The sequence below is a fragment of the Barbus barbus genome, assembly GCF_936440315.1.
Source record: "Barbus barbus genome assembly, chromosome: 33".
Taxonomy (NCBI): Eukaryota; Metazoa; Chordata; class Actinopteri; order Cypriniformes; family Cyprinidae; genus Barbus; species Barbus barbus.
In genome coordinates, this window is record NC_136761.1 from 26,087,628 (window position 1) to 26,112,085 (window position 24,458).

Here is a 24,458-nt window from a genome sequence, read left to right on the forward strand (position 1 = left end):
ATTTTGTTATTGATACAAAACTTATTTGGCAGTTTCCATGCTTTAACCCAAGAGATATTACCAAATAAAGAAGACCAAAAATATCTTGCTGCTGGTAAGGACACAGAACAAAGAGCATTCCTTATAATCTTATTGCTACACTGCTTTAAAACATGGATCCACAAGGATTAACCATGCTGATTTCTTCTGAGATATAGTTTTTTAAAAGTAACATCACACTCTTTGGAATTGCGTCAAAAACAACAATTTTCAAAAAGTCGAGACCCCAAATATCCCTGAATGACATCACGCAGATTAGCCAGTAGGAGTGTGGAGCGCAGAGTTTGGGGGCTGGAAATCCAATAGGCACGAGCTCCGCTGAAGTTTCTCAATCACTATCAATGAGGATTTGCATGCTGGACCCAAAAAAGCGCAAATGGTGAAGAATGAGAAGGAATCATTTTGGACATTTTGAATGATTTTGCAGACTTTTTAAGGGCTTTTCCCCCCCTAGTTAGCGATGTGCTTTTCTAACGTTTGATGCGCATCTGCATGTTTCAGCGGTGTGGAGAGACAGATGCAACTGCGCGTTTGAATGAGCAAAGCTTTTTCTGATGCAAAAGTTTTCAAAGTTGGAACTATTTTATGCTGGCATTGTAGCTCATCTGTAAGTTAGTTTTTTTTCACCCCTTGTGCTACCTGTATTTTTATTTTTATTTTTTCTCGCGCGCGGGATTTAATTGGCTGTGGAAGAGACGCGGATACATTTTTGTTTTTCGTATAGCCTACGCATTAATTTATTTAGTTGTTTTTGCATTTTTTTTTCTCTTTTGTTATTGGGCTGCTATCAGCCTCAGAGGATTTATGATGCGGTGGGTGAAGTATTGGGGGACAGTGTCTGTGCTGTGCGGGCTGCTGTGCTCTGCTGTGAATGGATGCCCGCATAAGTGCAGTTGTTCGGGCTCACATGTGGATTGTCAGGGTCAAGGCTTCAGGACGGTGCCCAGGGGAATCCCGAGGAATGCCGAGAGACTGTAAGTACGCCTATTATCGCGTTATTTGAATGCCAATAATGTAATGACAGCGACGCGGACCTCTGTTCAGACAGTGGCACCGTCGCGATTTCATGTATTGTGAGCGGGAGATGCAATGAAAGTTTTTTTTTCTTCTTTTTACAGCTGTTGTTGGCTTGTGAGTAACATACAGTAGTGGCCATGTTACAAGAATTGAATGGTATTAAACACTGAAGTAGGCTATTAATAAAAAAATAAAAAAATAAAAACTTGTTTTGGAAAAATAAAATAAAAAATAATAAAAAAAGGCAAAAAAGCGCACTTGCAAGGTTTCAATATTCATTTAGTTATCTACCTAACAAACAAGCAAATGTGCTGAAAATATAATTCTAATTTAAGAAGTGCATTTATTTTTACTTGCAATTATGCTTTAAAATCTACAATTTTATAATAGGAATTAATCCATCACAGCAGTGCTCTGAGTTTCCCATTGGTCAATTATATGATTACATATACTGTAAATATTTGAGAGAGAGCAGATTTAATAATGCATCAATAATAAGCTCTTTAAAAGACATCATCTCTCAGATCTCTCTCAAACTGGAATGAATCAGCTTTGGTCTTGTAGCATGTAAAAAATGTTCAGATGAAATCAAGACCCCATTTATAGTTGCACAACTCGCTTCACATCAAGTAACTCAACAGATCATTAAGTGAATACAGGTCATAAATGTTACCACTGGGATTAAATGGGCTTTAATACAGTAATAGTATTTTGTGTAATATGGACACTATTGTGAAAAATTACTATAGTTTTCTTAATAAGATGTGTTGATAGAAGAAAATTGCATGATGCCTTTTATGTTACCTTTGTTCAGTTGATCAGGTTTGCTCTTTAGTGCTATTGCAGTTGGTAAATCAGGTCAGTTTTCTTCTTAAAGTGAAATATAGATTTAAAGCATAGGTTCAGTTTTTAACAAAATATCTATGTTAATATCAGTATGGGATATATTCAGTATATCCCAGAAATAAATCAATTTTAAGTACTGCAAGTTTTAAGTTATTTGTTTAAACTTACATAAATTCTATGTAGCCTGTTATAAACTGTCTAATGCACGAGGAGTTTCAGCGCAGTTTTTTTATTGAGAGTTTGAAAAGTTTGGACTTGAGTAAAATCACATTTCATTGATTATATCCAGAATGTTCTAAATGAGGCTTGAGATATTACCTTCTTTTCATATGTGTCCACATCTGAATGCTGAACAGCATTGCAGCTGATTCTTTCATCCAGTATAATGAGTTTACATAAACATTAACATGATTAATGGACATATGGTGTGAGTGTGTGTATGTGCCTTGGCTATATTCGTTGGGGAACCACAAGTCCGTTGAGGGGCGCACTGCAGCTGAAGACCGACTCTCTTATGTGTTTAGATTACTTCTAACCAGTGGTGAATTTCACTGTGAAAATATCCTTAATTTCTTTGTTTCCACCTGCGGCACTTCTGTCATGATAAGCCATGACAGTTCATTAAGTATCCCAACCATCTGGTATAATATAATATTGTTTTTGGGATCTGATAGGAAAGGCTTCCAGTCTGTTCAGTGGCCAGAGGTCTGGTTGAACCTTCCAACCTTTAACACCTAAAGGGCTTTTCGGTGGAATTTTTCATGTGGAGAGTAAAATAAATAAGGGTCATGACCTTCTGTATATTGGATTTGTTTTAAAATATACCATGTCTGGTTGAGTCTTGCTTAAATTAGAGACAGGTGCAAGTATTTCATTTTGTTAAAGACTTTGCATATTCTTATAACCAAATTAATTCAGTGAAAACCAAGCAATTCATCCAATGTTTTGCACCAAGCTTCTGCGTCTGCAAAGTAGCAGTTTTCAAGACCGCTCAAAATCCAGAAGCACCCGTCTCCACGTCTCCTGGGTACGATTAACACGCCACCAGTTTTCCCAGAGCACCCTGGAGTGTTGATTTAACTGTAATGACTGCACCTCTGCCCTAAGCAAGGCCTAGTTACCCACAATTCCAGAGTTCAGGCACATTTCCCTCTAATAAATGTGCATTTATTTGAAAGGCTTTTCTTTCTTTGACAGCTCATATGATTTTGTGCTCATTAGTAGCTCCTGTCGCAACTGTAATATCCCCTTTCAGTCACTCACACACGCTCTTTCATCTCCCTCGCTCTAATTTGCACCAGTTACGCACACACTTTGTAGCATTTAATAGCAAATTTTCTCCGCCGGAGTCTTAGGCCCTCTCGCAGTTAACACTTCAGGAACAATGTGGCACTTTGTGGCTGGCGTAGCGTGTTTGGTCTGCCGGATCAGGAGAGAGAATGGCAGCATTCCCTTCCTCTCATCACACTCTGGGTGTCTTAATGAAGTTTCGGTGTGAAACTGCCAACTCCTGCTTTCCCAACTGGAAGCTCCGCCCTCGATTGCATATCCGTTTGTCAGCGTTTGCTTATGCCTCATGTCAGTTTTTTATTATCGCAAAGAGTCTGTCAGCGGGATAGTGTGTGTGTTTGTTGTGTTGGTGTTGGAGCGAATCAGGAGGTGGGTTTGTGGACTCCGGTGCCCTGCTGACCTCAGTGGGCATATGAGGAGCATATGTGAAGTCTCTCGCTCGGTGAGCGTTCGCACACTGCAGTCTGCCAGACAGCTGCTGGCACTGCTTGTGGGCAAAGACTTTGGGGAAAGATTCGCCACCCAACTTTAGAAAAAAAAAAAAGTTTTCGTGCACGGAAAATATTTAATGTGCCTCATTTTAGGCAGTACATCAAAGCTTAGCGCTGTCTTTGGTGAGTCTGGGAGCCAGCAGACCTCTCGTCACAAAAGTCTCGAAGAGGTCACTTCGAATGTCAGGGACCCAGAAGACTGTGAATCTTCCAAGCTTGTGTCATACTTTAATGGAAGGCTGGATTTGATAATGCGCACGCCTCCGGGCCATTTCAGGTTTACGAGGGCTCTTGTTTTGCGGGCTTTGTCACCAGAGCAACACATCAAGGGCTTCGTTATTCTCATCAGTACATCTTGTTAGTTGTGGCTGAGTGTAGCTAGAAGTGACAGTGTTTATCCTAAGTTAACAAATATGAATAGAACCGTGTGTGGTTTTATGATTTCGTTATTGTGATGTAAGGATCACGGACTCAAACACCCGGTTGCAGCTAGCAACCAGTAAACAAAAGAATCCAACCAGAGTTTATGAATGATTTGATGAGGGTTTTTCTAGGCTTTCGGTAGGCAGAAAGAAAGAGGACACTAATGAAGTGTTGGGGAGTAGAAGTAGTTACGTTTTTTCAGACGTCACACATAATGATGTAGTGTGACAAAACACTTCAATACATCTGTGTTTTTGTCACATTGTATTATTCTGCAGCCACGAGAAAATGTGCTCTCTGAAAAAATGAATCATTTAGTGAATCGTTTTGCTTAGATGGTTCATGTAAGTGTTTAAAAATGATTCACCGATTCATTTGAGTCCCTACACATTTTGCTCCCCATTTAGTTAAAAGCTGACGTTTGTTGTATACCCATGTATATAATTTATGATTTTTCTACTTCACTGCTTGTATTTATGTTAAGTTTAACTGATTTACTGCTTCAAGTCACATTATCTGAAATATTTTAAAAAGATAGTGTCTACTTATATATTCAGAGTTCTAACTAACTAACTTTTCAAATAGTAACTTGACTACAAGTTTAGCCTGGGAGGTAATGACTTCAAAGTAAACGCTCCCCTGCCGAACATCAGTTACGATACTAGAAAAAACATCTTTTTGGAGAAATTTATACAGGAAACTTAGTAGAAACAGAGCGCCACAAAGCCAAATAAATAAAGCCATGGTGGCCTGGTACAGAGGCTGTTGTTCGATATGGTCAGCCGGGACACTCATTTTTTTGGACCGTTCTTCCCAGTAATGACATCTGCAGAAAGTTGGTGGGAGGGTATCCTTGGTTACCCCTGGAGTCCAAGATGAGACTTGTGTTATTGATGAGCCTTTTGTAGCCTGCCTGTCATATTGACTTTCACACAGACGTGTTGAAGATGCCCTTGTCACCTCTCAGCCAAGCGTTACTCTAGTAATTTAAGAAGTCATATACTGTGCAAGAACACCAGGCCGTCTGCACTATTAGCTGTCAGAGTTTGAAAATAAACCATCCAGGGGGTAAACGCTCAAAAACAGAAATATGAAATAATTAATTTTTGTCCGCTCTGCTTAGTGTTAAGTGAGCGTCCTTCGCATCCAGACATGGCCGTAATGAAAGTATTTACTAAACAAATCTCTCCCTGAGATGGAAACAGCCAACATTGCTCATAAACAATGAAGAGGAACTCAAAGAAGCACTGGCTGCTTCATTTTCACTGCCTTCATCATGAAACTCCAGTGATAAGTTGGCCTTTATCCCTATGCAAACTCCAATCCAATCTGTTCTAACAGTAAAACCAGATGATTTTATGTTTTTATCACAAATGGCATTTACCAAAGACAATAAACAATCATCACCAGCCATGCCAGGTAATCAAAAATAGAAGATTGCATTTTTGTGGTTTTGGCTACTAACAAAGTTGTGTAGGGAACCCTGTGACAATTTCAAGGAATATGGGATTGTTAAGAGCTTTGGAGGTGGTGGTAATATGTTGTGAGGTACACCTCAGGAATTCTGGGACAGGACTGCTCGTGTCCAGAGATGTGTGGTAGCCACATGGCTGCTGGCTGCATGGCTCATGGGAGATGAAAGAGCGGTAATAAACCCCCCTATTTGATCTCACACAAGTGCAAATGAACAAGCGTTCCGGCGGCGAATTTACAGAAAACTGGGAAAAGGAAAGAGCTCTGTTATGGGAGAGTGAGGAGGACGCAATGAGGCATCTATCTGTTTGTAATGCACAAAATAATTGCACCCTGTTCGCATTACAGTTATTAAAATATCAGAAATTACATTGACAGTTATGACAGTGAACTTGTTCATTCAAATGCACAGTACAAGCATAATCTCATGTATCTGTGCTTATCTCAAAGGCGTTTAGTTGTAATTAATCAGTAGACTTGAGAACAAAATGAGTTCTTATGTTCTGATAATAACCTGTGGATCTTATAAGGAGAATATTAATGTGTTGGTATTGTTGGACACAAGTAATAAAAAACAGCCTTCTAAGGCGTCCAAACCCAAGGAAGAACTCATTTAAGATTCCAAACAGCGATGAGAAGCTTTCAAGAGGAAATGGAGCATACCTATCAGCTTTTGAGGACTAGACTATCGTGGCTTTGAGGAAAATAACAGAAGTTTACGACAGGAAATGCATTGAGAGGCAGGGTATCGTATGGGAACAGAAAAAGCAGTTATTTTGTTTTCATGCACATTTTTCTCGAGGTCTTAGGGCACTTCGGTCGCCTGTCGTGTTGCAATTGCGGCACGACAAGTCAAAATATCCTTCAGCCAAAATCGCAAAGATTCTTCTCTTTGTCTGGTGCCGTCCTGAGAAGTGTGTTTTACCAGAGTGTTCTGTTGGCTTATGACCTGTATGAGTCGGGCTGAGCGGTCTAACGGTGTGCACGGGTGGGGTGGACTCCAGAGGGGGCGCATTGTTAGTGTGGAACACCTGCCGTTTGAACGGGCACCTTATCCCCTCAACAAATTAAAACAAACAATAGCCAGTTGGGGGCTGCCATATCTGTGAACTCCACCTTGTCAGTGTGACCGGAGATTTGATTGAGTTTCTAGAGGAAGAAGGACTTAGTTAGCTCCCTGGGCTGTTAACACATACTGTAAAAAACTGACACGGTGAAGATTGAAGTGAAGGATAGTGAGAGAGGGGAGGAAATGTGCAGTGTTATTAGTGGGATTACATTGCAAGCAGGTGAGAGGATACGAGACGAGAAAACTACAGAAGAGAGAACTACTTTGAGATTAGGGCATGTGAACACAGAAAGAGAGTGATGTGGAGAGTCTGGGAGAGTGAGAATTTGTGGGAACGCTGTGTATATATAGAATTGTGGAGAAGTTAAAAGATCAAGGGAACATGATGCATTAAGATTTTTGAGCTCAGTGCAGGAGAAACTACGTACTGGGTTATTTTTTAATGCAATTACAAGTAATGGGAACTGAAACTTTGAAGCTTCATAAAGGCTGTTGACTGCTTTAACTAAACCAGTGAGACCTCATCAGAACCAATCAGTCCTAACTCAGTACTAACTATTTGTAAATAAAAGCTGCAGTTGTTTTATACAATAGCTGTATGCAATTAGACCTCAACACTTAAAATACACTACCGTAGACTCTTATGCTCACCAAAGCTGCATTTATTGATTCAAAAAAGTCTTTTTCGGAGTGTCTATTTACACTTAGTGCAAATAGCCCGCCTTGTTGGCAGAGGCTATTTACACAAACTCCACCCACCAGTGTGTGATTAGGATACTCAAGATTATAAAAAACGGCTATGAATCATCAGCTTCAGTGGTGCAGATGGTAATGCGCATGCCGTGGTATTTTTGACGTGATCGACCCGGGTTCGAACCAGCCTTTTGCCAAACTTTTTTCTCCCTTTTCAAATCTCATATCGCATCACAAAGGCATTTATTTTCAATAAAAATGACAGAAATAATCAAAAGTTGAAGATTAAGTATCGTGTAGGTGTAGGGAGGGCTTTATTGTACCAATTAATAATTTGAATTAAAATGATAATTTACACTCAATACATTATTATTGCATACTGTTTTTTAATGTAATACAATACCGAAGTGCAGATAATTGCCACTATTTGCAACAAGTAGTATAAATAGCAGAAAATCCTGCTATTTTAACTATAATCTATAGCTATTTGCACTTAGTGTAAATAGCCACTGCCATTATTTTTACAATTTAAAATAACTGTTTTTATTTGAATATGATTTAAATGTAATTTATTCCTGTGATGCAAAGCTGAATTTTCTGCATCATTATGAAATCATTCTAATATACTGATTTGCTGCTTGAGAAACTTTTACATTTTTATTTTAAATTTTACTGAGAACAGTTGAAAACAGTTGTTCTACTTAATATTTTTGTGGAAACCATACATCCTTTTCAGGATTTTATGAATAAAAAGTTCAAACAAACAGATTTTATTTGAAATATAAATCTTTTTATAACATTTAAAATTGTGTTTACTGTGACTTTTGATCAATTTAATGCATCCTTATTAAAAAAAAAAAAAATACTGAACTTTGGAACAATAGTGTACCACAATAAAGATGATGATTAAGAAACCCTTTTAAGTGAAATAAGCTCTTTACATTACCACACAACCAATAAGTGACAATAAAAACAATAGCAAAAACAACACCGTAAATAAAGTCAGCAAAAAATAAAGCAATAATAACAGTAATCTCTTAATGTATTCATGCTGCAGTGCATGGTGGGAGCTCTCAAACTCTTAACATGCTTCATCAGCAGTTGTTTAGACAATTTTAGGCCAGTTGGGACAACATTTTTGGGAATATTTTTGTTTAACATTTTTGTCGATTCAGGTAATTCAGGGTGTGAGAGATACTGATATCATGCTTGGTTTTCACAGCAGGTAATAGCTGCGTCTCAAAACCAAGTGTGCTACCTACATAGACATCATCATCTACATGCAAAAATGCTGCCAAGGTTTTGAAACACAGCCGACGTCTGGGAGAAGATCATGTTATGGAATCCAGGGTCTGTAAATGGCCTGTCCCCTGTAATATGTTTCCTATATGGCTCATATTAGTCTGCTTGATGTGCGTTTTGTGGTTCTGGGGAAATCTTTTGAAATGCAATATGCCTTTAAATCAGATTTATAAATGTTTATGTATATTATGAGAAACACACTGAGACGGCCTGATGTTAGTGCGTAAGTGTATGCGTGTGTCATTATATGTCACTGTATATTTCTCAACGCTAATCTTTTCAGTGTGGCGGAGCTCCAGTAAACAGCTCCCACAGAGGAACTCCATAGGCATGTATACTCATTTCGGTGAATGTATACAATTTGAGATAAGCTTGAAACAACTGATAAAACAGTCTGGGAAAAGGAAAAAGTATTGACTAGAGTGGAAAAATACTTAGTTTGGTAATATATAATTCATTCAGATGCAAGAGGAGACATTTTCCAAACACAAATGCTTCCATGCAGTCTGTCCCCATTCAAGCAGTTCATTCCCATCTTCTCATTCGCTTTGCTTACAAACAGTGCAAAATATCATTCCTCAGACATTTTTTGTGGCTTTAGCTGTCTTGTTTTTGTATGGAAAAGAAAAAAATATACCCAGACAAAGACTTTAGAAATACCAAGAATCATCGTTTTACTATGAATGGGAGAAAGTGCAACACGCACTATGGTGGAATAGTCCCACCTTCTAAATAAAAGAGCCAATGTGTCACTTTAACTCCAGTAGCAACGTGAAAAATGTTGCTGCAGTTAGTTATACCAACTTATAATGTGTTGAGAACTTAAATCTTAACTAAATTAAAGTGAACTAAATGTGTAATTTTAAGTTAAGCATGAAACAACACATTATTACTTATTTTAATGTTGAATTCATGTTGAATTAAAGCTGTTAACTAATCGCAGCAAACATTTTTTTTTTTTCTATATTTATTTATTGTTATCCGTGTTATATTTCATCTGCAACAGCAATGTGAACTTTTATAAACATCCATTTGGTCGTTAACTTTTAAATGCATCATTATGCAGAAGATATGAGCAGAGTTCTCGCCATGAAAGACCCGCAAATGGCAGATCAACGAGCTACTTCTTTTCTCTCCAGTACGGTAGGAAGTTAAATTAAATGGCCTAAGTGTGGAGGATGTTAACTGTGACAAGATGATTGACAGGCCAGTTTACAGTGACAGGGTGCGTGTAACAGGTGCGACAGAGCGGTCCGTTAAAGACGCAGTTGTGTGACGTGAGAGTCCCAAAGCTTGCCTAGTCTTCTACTACACACTCAAAAGTGTGTACTTTTTCTTCACCAAAAGAGTACATACTTTAAGGGCGTAGTATAAGTGGGCACATTGGGACGCAGCACAAGTGTGCCGTACACGTCCCGAACTAAAAAATCAACTTACATTTTTTATAAATTTTTCCACTACTGCGCAGACCAAATGAATCACTACTGCACAGATTCGGGCTCCAAATCAATCACTACTACACAGATTCGGGCTCCAAATGAATCACTACTGCTCAGATTCGGGCTCCAAATGAATCACTACTGCACTGAGTCAGGCTCCAAATGAATCACTACTACATCAACTCATCCAAATGAATCACTACTGCGCAGATTCTGGCTCCAAGTGAATCACTACTGTCACAAACTTGGGCTCCAAATAAATCACTATTGTGCCAACTCAGGCTCTAAATGAATCACTACTGCGCCAACTCGTCCAAATGAATCACTACTGCACTGTCTCGGGCTCTAAATGATTCACTACTGCGATGACTCGGGCTCTAAATTAATCACTACTGCACTGACTCGGTCTCCAAATGAATCACTACGGTGCAGTTTCGGGCTCCAAATGACGTTACTGGTGTGAGATGATAGCAACCATACTGGGATGTTTTGGCTTCACGTTTCTATAGTGGAGGGAAGTGGAGAGATGGATCGTACATTTTTTTTTACAGTCTATGGTTGAAGCAGTAAGTTATGTGCTTAGGACTGTGCATGCGCATTGGCCAGACCAGCCTGAAATATAAGCTTTTTTTTAACAGTATTTAAGCATAGGAAACATTTATACATCACAATACATGTCAAATTTTGTTCCTGAGATTTCAGGATTTCCCCATTCAAGTAGATTGGACTCTAGTGTTGCATGCCCAAAATAACTACCTGGAAGCGTTGCAAATTATGCCTGTTGAGTAAACAGACTTTCCTTGAAAGGGACTTTGACCCAGTTAAACATATTAAGAAAAGAATTGCATTGTATAGAGTTATTGTGCATGCAGAACAGAAAAGGGCAGGTGTACGCTGACGTGACCCCGAGCCGTGCACGAGAGCGTGTGTATGGGAACGTTTAGAGTGAAGGCAGCTCAGTAGCAGCATGCTGAATGGGAGTCGCCTCCAGCACAGTGAATGCAAGGCAAGGTCGGCCTCTCAGACTCAGTATTCCACAGCATGGCACTAATGCTCCCTGGCAGACTCCAGGTTTGAACAGCATTGCCCCGCGGGCATCTGGTGCGAGTCGGGGCCGTCGAGGCACTGCCAGGGAGCCTCTGTATTTAAATTCTGTTTACCGACTCTGCTGTGAGCTGAGATTTGAAAAATCATGTTTGAAAGCATTAGTGAAATGAAAAGCTTTTAACTTTTCTCTCAATCCCTCTCCCTTTTTTTCTTTCTAGGGATCTGGACCGGAATAACATCACCCGGATCACCAAAGTGGACTTCTCTGGCCTCAAGAACCTACGCGTGCTGTAAGATGTCACTCTGTATCTCTTGCTCTTACAGTTAATCCTTTCTTTAACTCCCAAGTTCCTCTCCTCTTCCGTGTTGTCTTTACAGTCAAAGCCATCAAAGGTTTCGAGGCTGAAAGCCAGGAGGATTACGGCACAAGTCATAATAAAACAAACTGACATTTAAGCTGAGTAAATCCGACACATTTAACATGACCCTGTGACTGAACCTTGCATGAAGTCATTGCCTTAGATGCAGTCAATCTTCAAGCTTGTTCTTAAGTTTGAAGAATATGTAACAATATATTCCATTCTAGAAACTTGAACCTTTAAAATAAATAAATAACGGACGGTTGCTCGGAGAGTCGCAGGGCAGCGGTGATCTCCTCTGAAGAAAGTGTTCTTTCAGCTTAATGACTGTAATCATGCATTTCTCCGTGCTGTTTTCTTCCTGAACGAGAGCCCATAAAGAGAGTGGAATGGAGATAAAAATAAACAAGTGAAAAAAGAGGAGTAAAATAAACGCCCAAGAGAGCCGTCGTAAGCAGAGGCAGTGGCTGGCGGGCAGCACCGAGGCAGTTTAAGGTGGTTTATGATTAACGGTCATGGCATGCACCAAAAGCAGCCTCTCCCTGGGCCCTGTGAGCAGCCTCGGCACCCTCTTATCTCTCTTGAAGTCTTGCGCTGTGATCCCCTCCATCCAATCACACCTATGCACTCTCCCACACATTAACTGTGACATGATTTTTCCCATGCTAAAAGAAGTGAGAAGTGTAAGCTGCACTGTGTTTTATTATTTTTTAATAATAACTTTTATGATATTAATTATAAATAATAATATGAATAATGAATATTTTATTATTTTTAAATGTAGGTTTTTGGGGAGTCACATCATAAAACTTTTTACAACCTGAACTTACCTTGCCTCATCATAACAGACAAATAATCTTACATGAAGGAATTTTTAATGACTTTACTAGATGGGGTTATCAGGTTCTGCAGGGTTTCGTTCTATGAAATCACTTCATGTTTTTTTTTCCTTCTGCATGCCTCTGCATGTTGGTTGCACCACATGACTTTGAAATACACAACAAATGTTTTTCAAAATGTTATTATCATTATTATTATTATTAATATTCTAATTATTATATTTAGTGGAGATATTTTTCCTAAGAAATATACGATAATTACTTGGAACAAAAGATTTGGATAGTCTTGGAACAAAGATCTTTCCCACCCAAAAGTCCTCAGAGAAGTGTCAGCTGCAATGTAATCAATCAATCAATCAATCAATCAATCAATCAATCAATCAATCAATCAATCAATCAATCAAGTAAATAAATAAATGAATATCAGAATTTTTAATTCATAAATATTAAAACATTTTTGGAGCGTTGCACCACATGACATTTTATAACCAGAATGAACATTACCTTGTTATAACTTGGTCAATTTATTAGATTTTAAAAAAAAGGTTTTAATGACTTTGACTCACAATTATGAGTTTTTTTTTTTCCTCCAGCATGTGTCTGCATTTTGGTTGCACCAAGTGACTTTTGATTGACAAATATTTTTTAAACATTACATAGACACTGAACAGTTTTCTTAATAATAATAATATAATAATAATACATGTATTATTATTATTATATTTTTGTTTCCTAATAAATAAACAACAATTAGATATTAAAAATAAAGATTGACCTTACTTTGGGATATACAACTTTCTCATTCAAAAGTCCTCTGGGAAGTGCCGTCTGCACTGACCTGGGACCTTCCTATAAACCAGCACTTGGTTAATGGTTAAGGCAAGAATAACAAAGACTGTTCTAGCAATACCATGTGTGTTGCCTCACCCTTTCATCAATTGAGAGGTCGTCTGCTCTCCTTGTCAGCCCTTGTGAAAGCATAGGTGTTTGCCGGTGTCCCATATGTTTCCATGCAAAACTTCAAAACATTTCTATGAAGACGAGAAAGACAAAGAACAGAAAGAGGGAGAGATGCTGAAAAATGAAGAAAAAGAACTGTTGTGTTTTGCACACACCAAAACCCATCTGGTCGGGATCGAAAGGGATTACGTTTAATGCGAATACATAAACCATGGAGGGGTTGATCCCCCATTTGTAAGAATGAGCCAGATAGTTACTCAGGCTCAGATTGATGTTAGATGCAGACTCTATGATATGTTTGTTATCAGCGAAGAATGCAATTATTATGAACAAATCAATTTAGGCTCGCCCTGTGGGATGGCTTGTGTTTTTGGCCTGCCATGTTGGATTGTGCCTTAAAGCTGCGGCATTCATAAAAAAGCCTTTGGCTTAGCCAAGTGTCTCATCTCTTCCTGACAGAATGATATGACAAAACATGGATTATGGCTGCGTGTCTAAACATTTGCTTTAAAAACATCATTCATAACCCCAGGAAGCGGAAGTCCACTTTACAGGCACTTTTCTACAGAATTGTCTCTCTTTTTGGAGGATTGCTTGTCTTATCCGCTGCCGAATGTAATTTAATGGCTGTGTGCGTCCTATGCGTGTCACTGCGCGTTTGTCCTGATTCAAAGAGACTCAAATATAAACAAGAAATAGTCATGGAAATGATGCTGTCTTTGTAATGCATCTGGAAAATTTTAAGGGCCCTGAAATATGACAGTCTTCAGAATACAGGAGAGCTCTGAAAATACCCTCCGGTACGTCGTCACGAGCATGCTGGACACGAACGGGGGTTTGCTGAGGCAACCGCACACTTCATTAAATCTGAGAGAAATCTGCTCTGGTTTTCATGAGGAAAGCATGCTTATCATTGATTGTTGTGACAAAGCGAAGTCACGAGGTCCTCTAGTTCGATTTCTACTGTCATTTCAATCATTCAAGAGACCTAATCAATGTCAGTTGAAGTTGAATTGCCAGAATTGATTGGATAATAAAGTTATTTTTTTTCCTCCGCAGACATCTGGAGAACAATCAAATAAGTGTGATAGAAAGAGGAGCATTTCAGGATCTCAAACAGCTTGAGAGAATGTAAGTATCAAATTGAAGGACTGATTGAACTCGCATGCTGTCCTGATACATATTGCACATGTTTCTCTATGTGTTTTGGACAAAAAGAATTTGTAGCTGTTTATGAGCACCACATTGACCTTGTCGGTTTTAATCTAAAACATCTTCACAAAAGCGAAAGGAACTTTGAAAATTTGAAGGTGACCTCCATAACTTTCGTTTCAAGTCCAGCGGGTTTATGTGCTCGTTTGCCCCCTGACATCTGGAGCGCAGCCATTTGGTCTTTTCTGGTGAGAATCTTAACACTTCCCAGTGAAATTGACCATTGGGTCAGACCAAACATGCTAGCTATTACTGCCGTTGGACAAGGTCAAAGAATGTCTGGACTGCGGTTTGCATCCTTGAGTTTGTTTATGTGTGAATGTCTCAGTGCGTTTCATTCCTTGTAAATGTTTGCACGTTTCTGTCGGTGTTTAACCGAGTCAGTTGGCGGCTGCCGCTGCACGTTAGTGACGACTGTACATCAAAATCAGCAGCCTTCATGCAGAGAACCCAAGTTTGTCAGTCTGTTTACTGCCTCTGAAGAATCTGTCTCTTTGGTGGTTTTGTGGGGCTGGTTTATCTGGGTCTTAAGATCTACATTCCTCATTGTGTCACTCGTATTTGGAATTTCACAGCGTTTAACTCAATGACCCGCTCTCTCAACAGCGAGACGGCCAGTGCGGCCACTTGCATTCCCTCCATCTGACACCCGAGTGTGACTTTTTGTTGTTGTTATAACCCAGCAGACACATAAATAGCTTGACCCCATTATGAGAGCAAGTGCTGTAATTAATGATACAGAAATAGAAAGAACAGAAAAGTTTTCATGCTACACATTGTGACTAACACGGTGCTTAAAAATAGATGATAAAACATGGTTCAGCAACCAAAGGGGTCAATTTTGAGGTAACATCAAAGCATTTGAACTAAGGCTCTTAAGATGGAGTTTTTGTGTTTTATGGAGTTTTTCTACCAAATAATTTTTTATAGGAAGTTTCATCAGTCATTTGTATGTTGTTAAACAGCAGTACAATAAATTGAATTAACGGTAATTTAATCCCTCATAGCTTTGTCATTCCTGTCAAAAATTAAATATGTTGTTAAGCAGGCTCAGGGATGGAGCTGAGGCCTTAGCAAAAGAAAACCAACTTTTTTTCTTCAAGAATGAGTCTACTTGAAGGCTACAGCAAGGAGTACACGCTGTAGGTCCTCAAAACAAAACGCTAGTGATGTTCCTCCTCCACATACCTTTGGTTTGCTCCGTGACCCTGCATCCTATCATCAAAACCCACACTCCCGTGATAAGGGTCATCCTACCAAAGCCCACAGTCAGTCTGGCCAGGCTCATGTGAGTGATAATAGCCTTTAAAGAGCACTGCTGGAGATAACCTAGGCCATCTTCAGAGGAAATTCATTTATTTCTCATCGGCCCCAGCACAGCTGTGACTCCTGACCCCAGGATGTAGCTATTGGCCAGTCGTGATGCTGCTGATCCTGATAACAACGGCTTGTTTCTTTAATCAGAAAGACAGATTGGTCTGTCCGTGTGTCGTTTGTGTTTACCTTGCTGTCTCATCCATCTAGGTATTCAGATGCCTGCGTGTCGCTGTGCAAGTTAAACAACCTTTCCATCTTTGTTTTCCTGGTTTTCACTCTCTCTTTCTGCCTCGGATAATCTAACAAGCCAAATGCATACCCACTGATTTGTGCTCTGCGTAAGGTTATTCTCACGGTGTCTTACGTTTCGTTTCTTCCCTCCAGACTCTAGATGTTTTGACCGCACTAACTCTTGCCCTTCCCCTGTCCTCTCTTCCTCACAGCCGCCTGAACCGGAACCGGCTGCAGGTCCTGCCGGAGCTGCTGTTCCAATCCACACCCAAGCTGGGCCGCCTGTAAGTCATAGCTTCCCTTTGATATCCGTGCCTGGAAAAGCTTGCGGTCGAACTTCCCACTGTTTTAATTTCGATCATTGTACTGGAAAGGATCTTGCTTAAATATTTGACTTTCCCAAATGCTGTTTAAAGGACGCTGTCAGTGCAGGCATGTTCTCTGTGTTATTCCTTCAGCCCATCCAGATGTGATTCTTTTAGACGGACCGGGAATCCGGGCCAAACCTAATGTGACACGACCTTTCTCTGTGCTCTTGATGGAGAGGAGAAGGTGTGCTGGAGGGAATATTTTCCTTGGATAAACGACATTCTTATATTCTGAATATTTTTCTGCTCTGCTTTGAATCAGGGACATTTTTGGCTTAGCAGTTGGGGGATACTTAATTTATGAATTTACAATCGCCAGTATATCTAGCGCGATCAGGTCTGGTCTGTGCCGGAGCAAAGGTTAAGCTTTACAAGTGTTTATTTGAAGCCGACTCTAGACCACCATTAAGTTCTGTGAGCAGCTTTGTGTTTCTGAAATGTTTCCATGAAGCAACAGGAATTAGATTAACTGGATCTGATATTGACATTTGAAGCTTTTTATATAATAATTTCCTTGGTTTGAAAGATTTCTAGACATGAGCTCGTCATTCACAAGCTACTCCTATTGCATTGCACTAATAGACTGTACGACACATGGTTGGTCACAGCAGTCAGGAATGGAAATCATTTTTACAGTCAGAAACTCATAGAACATCCTTTTCTAGCTTGATATTAATGGCATTATATAGACTAGAATTGGAAATGACAGTCTCATTTTCAAGCCGATATGGATAACTGGAACTGATAACTGATACTGATAACCGATAATACCGGTAAAGTTTGTCTAAGTAAATAAAAACAAATAAAATGCTAAAAATCGCAAATTAATAAATGCTGCAAGTGAATGTATGCATCACATTATAATGTACCACATGGTCTTTATTTGGCTGTTATAATATGTATTAGAAACTAGATTGTGATTGTGCATCCCTAATTTCATGACGGCAGAGGCAGCGATAGATGCTATTTATATCAAGTGTAAATAGCTATTAGATGCTATTTACACTAAGTGCAAATAGAAAAGATGCTATTTACACTATGTAAAAATAGCAGCATTTTCTTTGCAATGAGTGTAAGTAGTAGGTGCTGTTTATACTTAAGTGCAAAAAATGGCAGATATTTGGCCCTCTTTATTAAAGTACATTATAAAACAGCATGCGGTAATAACATATTGAGAGTAAATTGTCATATTTCTTAAAATTACTAAATGGATGCCACCTTATATTGGGACAATAAAGCCCTCCCTACACCTCTCCCTAAACCTACCCAATAAACAATTTATTATTAAATAGTAAATGTAGTAAAATAGTAAAAAAAATGCCACCATGCACTTACGCCACTGAGCATTTCGTACAACAAACGTCTTTTGTAATGTTGTCTACGCCAACCAGATATTGGTGGGCGGAGCTAGTGTAAATAGCCTCTGCCAACAAGTTGGGCTATTTGCACTTAGTGTATTTGATATTTATCTATTATAAATATGTATTTGATGTTTGTCTAGATTTTGATATTTGTCTATTACAGGGAGAGAATGAGCAAGCTGAGGTGGAAGTCCAAATATTTACTCTAAACGTCTCTAAATGTCCCTTCTTCCCTTTTCCAACAGCAAATTTAAGTACAGTTTATTTGTTCCATCTCGTTTTCTAAATGTAAACCGGAGTACGCCTAATGAAGATTGTCCAGGGCGGGAGCGGTTTATGGCAGGGTTTGTAACCTTGCCTTGTCAGGGTTCGTTACACTGGTTGACGTTAGTGTGATATGAACGGCCTCACCCGTAACCTTCCCATTAAAAACCTCAAGCCCAGCCAGCTGGGGAAAGCAAGCGGACCATGTCGCACACGGGAAGGGTTAGGTGGAGCGAGGCTGGGGCCGTCTGTGGCCAGCAGGACTGGAAACTCTGACAGGGGTCAGGGAAAGGTAAAGAGCACGTTTTAACGCTGAGTAAGACCGAGAAAGGATTGGAATGAAATGGGAGCAGAGGGCGTTGCGGATGAATAATGAAGGAAAGAAAGAGGATAGTAGTCTTTCGGCGACGGAGACTGAGCAAGACAGGTCTGTGGGTCGTGGGGGAAAAGCCCTGCAGAGACGCGTGTGGTAACGACTGCCGGAGGCCATTTGTGGTCAGCAATCTCTGCAGCCTGGAAAGACTGTGGTTACAGTTACAGATTTCAATGTGTGGGCTCAGAAATGCACCTCATACACTTACACACTTTATCCATGGGATCGGTCAGGCTTCTAGAAGTTCTTCCACCCTTGCCCTGTTCTTAGAAGGCTGGATCTTTCTGTCTAGCCGGTGAAACCGAATAATGAAAAGCAAATGAGGAATTGGAAAGCAGTCTTGAACATGCCTGCTCCTGTTTATTAACGGTGCAGCTAAACGAGACCTTATATTAACTTCAGTTCCTGTTTGGAGACGGGCCCCTGTGCTGGTAGAGTAGGATATTTCGGTCAGTGATACCCATGAGACCCAGCTACTCCCTGCCATTACCCCGAGCTCAGGTTGCATGTGATTGGTGCATTAAGAGGAATAAGAAAGCAGGATGCATCATCTTGTCTTATGTCCCCTTCCCCTCAGCCAATTTGAAACTTTCCCTCTTTAATCTTCTGGGTGCAATTATCCTGGCAGTTGGTTGGCATGAAATGACCACCGGACAGCGGCGATGGCCTTTCATAAATACACAGATCGATCAAATCTCGAGTTTAGGTGCCGAGGTTGGATTTTTCTTCCCTCTGAGAGCACATATTTGTTTGCCATCACGAAGGACGTCTTTAGTTTCTCTCGTTCTATCCATGACAAGTTTATTTTCCTTCCAAACGTTTGTTTTCTTTTGTTTATCAGAAACAAATCGCTCTCCCACACATTGAGTTTTCTCCCCTCGTGTTCTGCCCCGCTCCTGTTGGCTAGTTCAGCTCGACAGATGGGCGGGGGGTCTGGCTCTCTCAGCCTTGCAAACACAAACCATCTCTCAGCTCCAGCCTGGATCTCAAACATGTCTTCAGAAGTCTGCAGCCTCTCTGAAGCCATTTAGCTCATTGGTTCCCTTAATGAGCTCTCCATAGCGTGCTTCAAAACGATTGCTGTTTTTATCGAGTGTGCTGTGCTTTTAAAGTCGTGTAATGACTTCTTATGGCGCAGTTAAGCGATTGGTTAATAGCTTATTAACCCTTCACCTTGGAATATCGTTCCAAACCCATGCGATTTTCTTTGTTTTGTTGGTCACAAAAGGAAATATTTGGAGGTTGAGCTTTTAAAAAGAATGTGGACTAGAACTTGCATACCATAAAAGTCCCCAAAACAGCTTAAAAGTACCATAATTGTGGTTCATACAATAGTTGCGCTTTGTTCAAACTTTGCTAAAGTCAGCTTTGTGTGAAAAACCAATCGAAAGTTAAGTGCATATTCATTAAAAAGGTTTTCAATCCAGTGGGCTGTTAATTTCTGAGACCCAAAATTAATTTGTTGACAATTCTGACTAATTTAAACTCACTGTCTAAACCTATATGGCAAAAAATATAATTTATTTGTAACCAAAATATATTTGAAATATACGTATATATAATATAAGGGTAAAGCTCAATGAAATATATTTTTGAAGTGGGAAATATATTAATTTCAACTTTATATATTTATGTAGTTTCAACCAAAATATATTTCTAAATGTATTTCAGGGGCAAGAAAATTTAGGCTAAATACAAATGGCCTATATATTGCAATATTGCATTTTTTGGATAATTTTAAATTATGTTCCTTGCTGAACTTTATTAAAATGTGTTGTTTAAACTTGTTATAAACAACAAAACAATTTTTTCTTCAAATATGACATACTGTATTCAAATGCATTTTCTTAGACTGAAATATATGGAGGGCAAAATATATTTTGAAAAGCTTTAAAAATATATTTATACATTAAAATAAATTTAGAAAAATATACAAAAATGGCCAAAAACATATTAGTAGAACATATATGTACGTAAATATTTTTTGTATTTTATTTAGCATTTTTTGCCCATTATTTGTATATTTTCAAATATATTTAAAAATATATTTGTAAATATAAATTTTTTGCTGTATGGGAAAGGATGAAAGGATATCAATTAAATGTTCACAAATCACTACCTCTCTCAAGAAGTCTCATGAATGCTCATAGAGAGCTAGGGTGGATTTCCAGTCTGTTCCTCTCACATAACCATTATATGTCTTCAGAAGACTGGGAATATGATTCATATGAACTACTTTTACAGTGTTTTTTTTTTTGTAATTTTGGAGCTTGACAGTCCCAGTCCTAATTCACTTTCATTATAATGACTGGCCGGGACTGACATGAGGGTGTGTAAATAATGACAGAATGCTCATTTTTGAGTGAACTACTCCTTGAAATATTTGGGTCTCAAAAAGCTATTATAAAAACAAGCAGTTGTTGCTCTGCTGCCGTGTAAATTGTGATTATCAAGTAATAAGGGATAATACTGTAAATCTGTCATTATATCGCTGTGTAAAGTGATGCAGTGTTTGTCTACCCACAATAGCTGGCTAATAATTCAATATGCCCCAAGCACATAAACCATAGAGCTCTGGCTCAGGCCTTTCAGAAGTGGCCTACTGATTGTTTTCAGAGAAATGAACCTTCTCTGAATCCAGCCAAGCGTCTTCCAAAATAGGGCTGCGCTCAGCCGGTTTCAAAAAGCTAGACAGCTTTGTGATTTACTCCAAAGACATATTTAGATAAATACAAGCTACAAAGACGTTGGAGTCCTGACAGAGAGCCAACTGTACACAGAAAGCTTGAAGACTTAACTTTTTTATTTTTTCTTGAATTGTGCTGCTTCCCAGGGTTGTGAGCTGATTGATGTACACTAAGGGACTTTGAAATTCACAGTTTGGACCTGGTAGTGGGATATGGGTGAGCTGACCCCCCAAAGGCAGATCAGTCAGAGAAAGCTAATATTCTCCTACCAGAGAAATGTTAATGACCTGCTGTGCTGTTCTTAGACGGAGGCAGTGGCATTTGCCGGTAGCTTCTTAACCTTGTCAGACTCGAGGAAACCAAGTACATGTGGGTCAGGCAGAAACCAAAGCAGACATCTGCCCGAGTCACTGCCCACGCAGCACTTTTTGTTTCCGCTGACAGAGGAATGAATAAATAAACCTGTTTACACTGTTTTGGTGAAGGAGTGAAGTTGCATAGCATTGCTACAGAGAGAATGCCAAGTATGGAAAGTGTGAAATAAACATTTAGATGGTCAGCAAAGTGTTTTGAATGTACAGTGTCGTTCAAAAGTTAGAGATTTTTAAAGAAGATTCTTATGCTCGTGAAGGCTACATTTATTTGATCAAAAATACAGAAAAACAATGTGATTTTGTGAAACGTTATTGTAATTTAAAATAACAGTTTCCTTTTTTAATATACTTGAAAATATAATTTATTCCTGTGAAGCAAAGCTGAATTTCCAGCATCATTACTCCAGTCTTTATATGATGTTTTACAAATCAATGTTGGAAACATTTGAGCTGCTTAATATTTTTTGAAACTTTAGCTGATGAAAATTCAGCACTGCATCAAAGAAGTAAATTATATTTTAAAGTATATTAAAATTGGAAACCAATATTAGAAATTGCGTTACAATTTTTTGGTCAGATAAATGCAGCCTTGATGAGCATAAGAGACTCCATTAAAAAAAACATAAAAAATCTTACTGATCCCAAACTAATGAATGTTTAACCTGTCAAAGCTGAATAGTACCTAAATCCTGTCTAAAACCAGCCAACAGACCAGCAAACCAGCTTAGGATGTTTATTTTCATCAGGAATGCATTTGAAATATGCTTGCATTTACGTTTAGGTCAAAAAATGTGCCCTGTTGCTGAAAAGCAACTTTTCAAATATGAAAGCACACAATTTTAGATCAAATGCATACCTGCCTATAAATTGTTACCAGTAAGTAAACTTTTTCTGAACTATTGAAAGATGTGAGCGTGAATATCTTCTGTATGCAGATGTTCAGGTTCAGTCAGCAGCCAGATTCTCTCCTACACCACAATGCATAGTTTGCAGCTGTAGGCAAAATCTAAAAAGCTGGCTATATATTTTATTGGAGGTTTTTATGTATGTTGTGTGCACCGAAATATCCCATTACATGTGTAAGCAATTTAGCATCCAAATAAAGGAAAATATGCACGATAGGGGGAACGTTTATTTAGTAAATTTAGATACACTTAAGGCCTCTTTTTCACATTGTTGGCACGAGATTATGTGAAATAAATTTGTTTAGTTTCCTCTGTGGTTTATAAAAGTACGATCCGTGAGATCCGTATGATCAGTATGTTTGCAGTTGTGCAACTGTGGTTTGCATGGCTGAATCCGAGAGCTAAAAAGTCATGCCTTTTCACTGAAGGATGTTGACTTATAGCCTTGTTATACATTTCCTACTTTCACAGCATGTTGTGGAATCAAATCCTCTCCCTGGACGCTGTTTGTGTCTCACTCAGACACTTGAGATCAGGTGGATCTGGATGACAGGTTGACTCTGAGAAATGGTGGCCTGTGGGAACACAGTTGCTGTATTTTTGGGGGAGATGGATTAGGTCTGTAGTGTTAATAAATCTCCTGCATGCTGTGGGGCCTGCAGAGCCACCCAGTGTTCCTGAAGCTGCACTGCTGTAACTGTTGGTCTGCGGTGATTCTGCCAGCGTCTTATGCTGTTGATGTAACGCACTCACGCACGCCTCCAAAGACCCACCAGAGAGAATCTTGGGTCAGTCTGTAACGCAGAGTAAACTATTGATTTATTTTGTTTTAGTAAGGCCTGATTGTTAAAAATTAACCTAACGGTCTGTGCTGTGTCATAATAGCAGTGCCAGATGTTTTCAATATTAAGTATGATAAGATAAATCTACATGGCACCAGAGTGGTTTTGTACTGCGGTATTCATGTTTAAAGATTTTTAGACTTCTTTGCATTTGCTATTCTAGCTCCACTGATTATCTGACATTGAATCCTCGTGACTCTATCAATCAGCTTAGCTAGAGGCAGGATTAATTATCACCATTTCGTTATTGATTTCATGTTGCCCTGCGTAAATGATGTTGATAAAATGTCTTACAAGTCAAAGATAAAAAATAAGAGGAAACCTACAGGGAAATTTATGTAAAGATGATGGATTTAAAAGTTCAGTGACATCTCAAATGCTTAGAGAGTCAACATGAAATCATTTTTTTGACCCTGTTTAGTTTTTAATATGTTACTGCTCTTTTTATGTATATTTCATTGATTAAGCCATCTCATTTTTTCAACCTACCAACTACTGTCTCGATTCTGGAATGGTTGTATTTCAACTTTCTAATCTAATCCAGCTCAAGGCTTTTTATTTTATTTTTATTTATTTTTGAATTTTATTTATTTTAAATATTGTTTCACGATAACATATTCTAAATAATAGAAGTAAAATGAATTGCCAATGTCTTTTCATGTTGACTTTTTAAAATAATAGCTGCAAGCCAAAGTTCTATTGCATGCTGCTTTAAAGGTATTTTGTGGCTCTTTTGGAAACAGCAAAGGAAGAAATTCTGTTCAAACATGCAATCTGGATTTTAGTTTACATCACCTGTAATTGCTACCATGCAAAATGTGAAATGCGTGCATTGGTACTTCGTTCGAGTTTTTACAATGATCTGCGCTCTGGACTCACTCAGCCAAGATGTGTCTCAGGAGAAAGAGCGCTCAGATAGAGTATCCCGCTCTACAGAAGCAGAGAGAGGGGAAAAGGCCTAATTCGTTGTGTTGATTGAGGGCGCCTATAATTTGGGAAATAGTTTGGGGCCATTATGTGCTGGGGTGTTTATCACAGGTGGTTCCCATGACGACTGGTTGAGAAGGTAATTGGATTTAAATGGGCAGAACTGCTTGCACATGTTTGAAAGAGCAAGAACGAATGCACTGCAGTGACCACGCACCCCGAGTTTCCTTCTTTAGCAGCACAGCCTCCAAATGAACCTTTAGCCTCTTCCTGAGTTTGAAAAATTAAAGAGCTGCCACTCTATCATCAC

General features: G+C 39.0%; 1 protein-coding gene across 1 annotated transcript in view; it reads left to right on the forward strand.

Annotated features, from left to right (window-relative positions):
- The first annotated feature begins 325 nt into the window (after window positions 1-325).
- The window catches only part of LOC306853700 (slit homolog 3 protein-like), a 178,845-nt gene continuing 154,712 nt past the window's right edge, over window positions 326-24,458 (forward strand). The window contains exons 1-4 of the mRNA XM_079391309.1: window positions 326-1,013; window positions 11,348-11,419; window positions 14,347-14,418; window positions 16,260-16,331. Coding sequence (XP_079247435.1) covers window positions 844-1,013; window positions 11,348-11,419; window positions 14,347-14,418; window positions 16,260-16,331 — 386 coding nt within the window. The 5' untranslated portion in view covers window positions 326-843. The remainder of the gene's footprint in view (window positions 1,014-11,347; window positions 11,420-14,346; window positions 14,419-16,259; window positions 16,332-24,458) is intronic.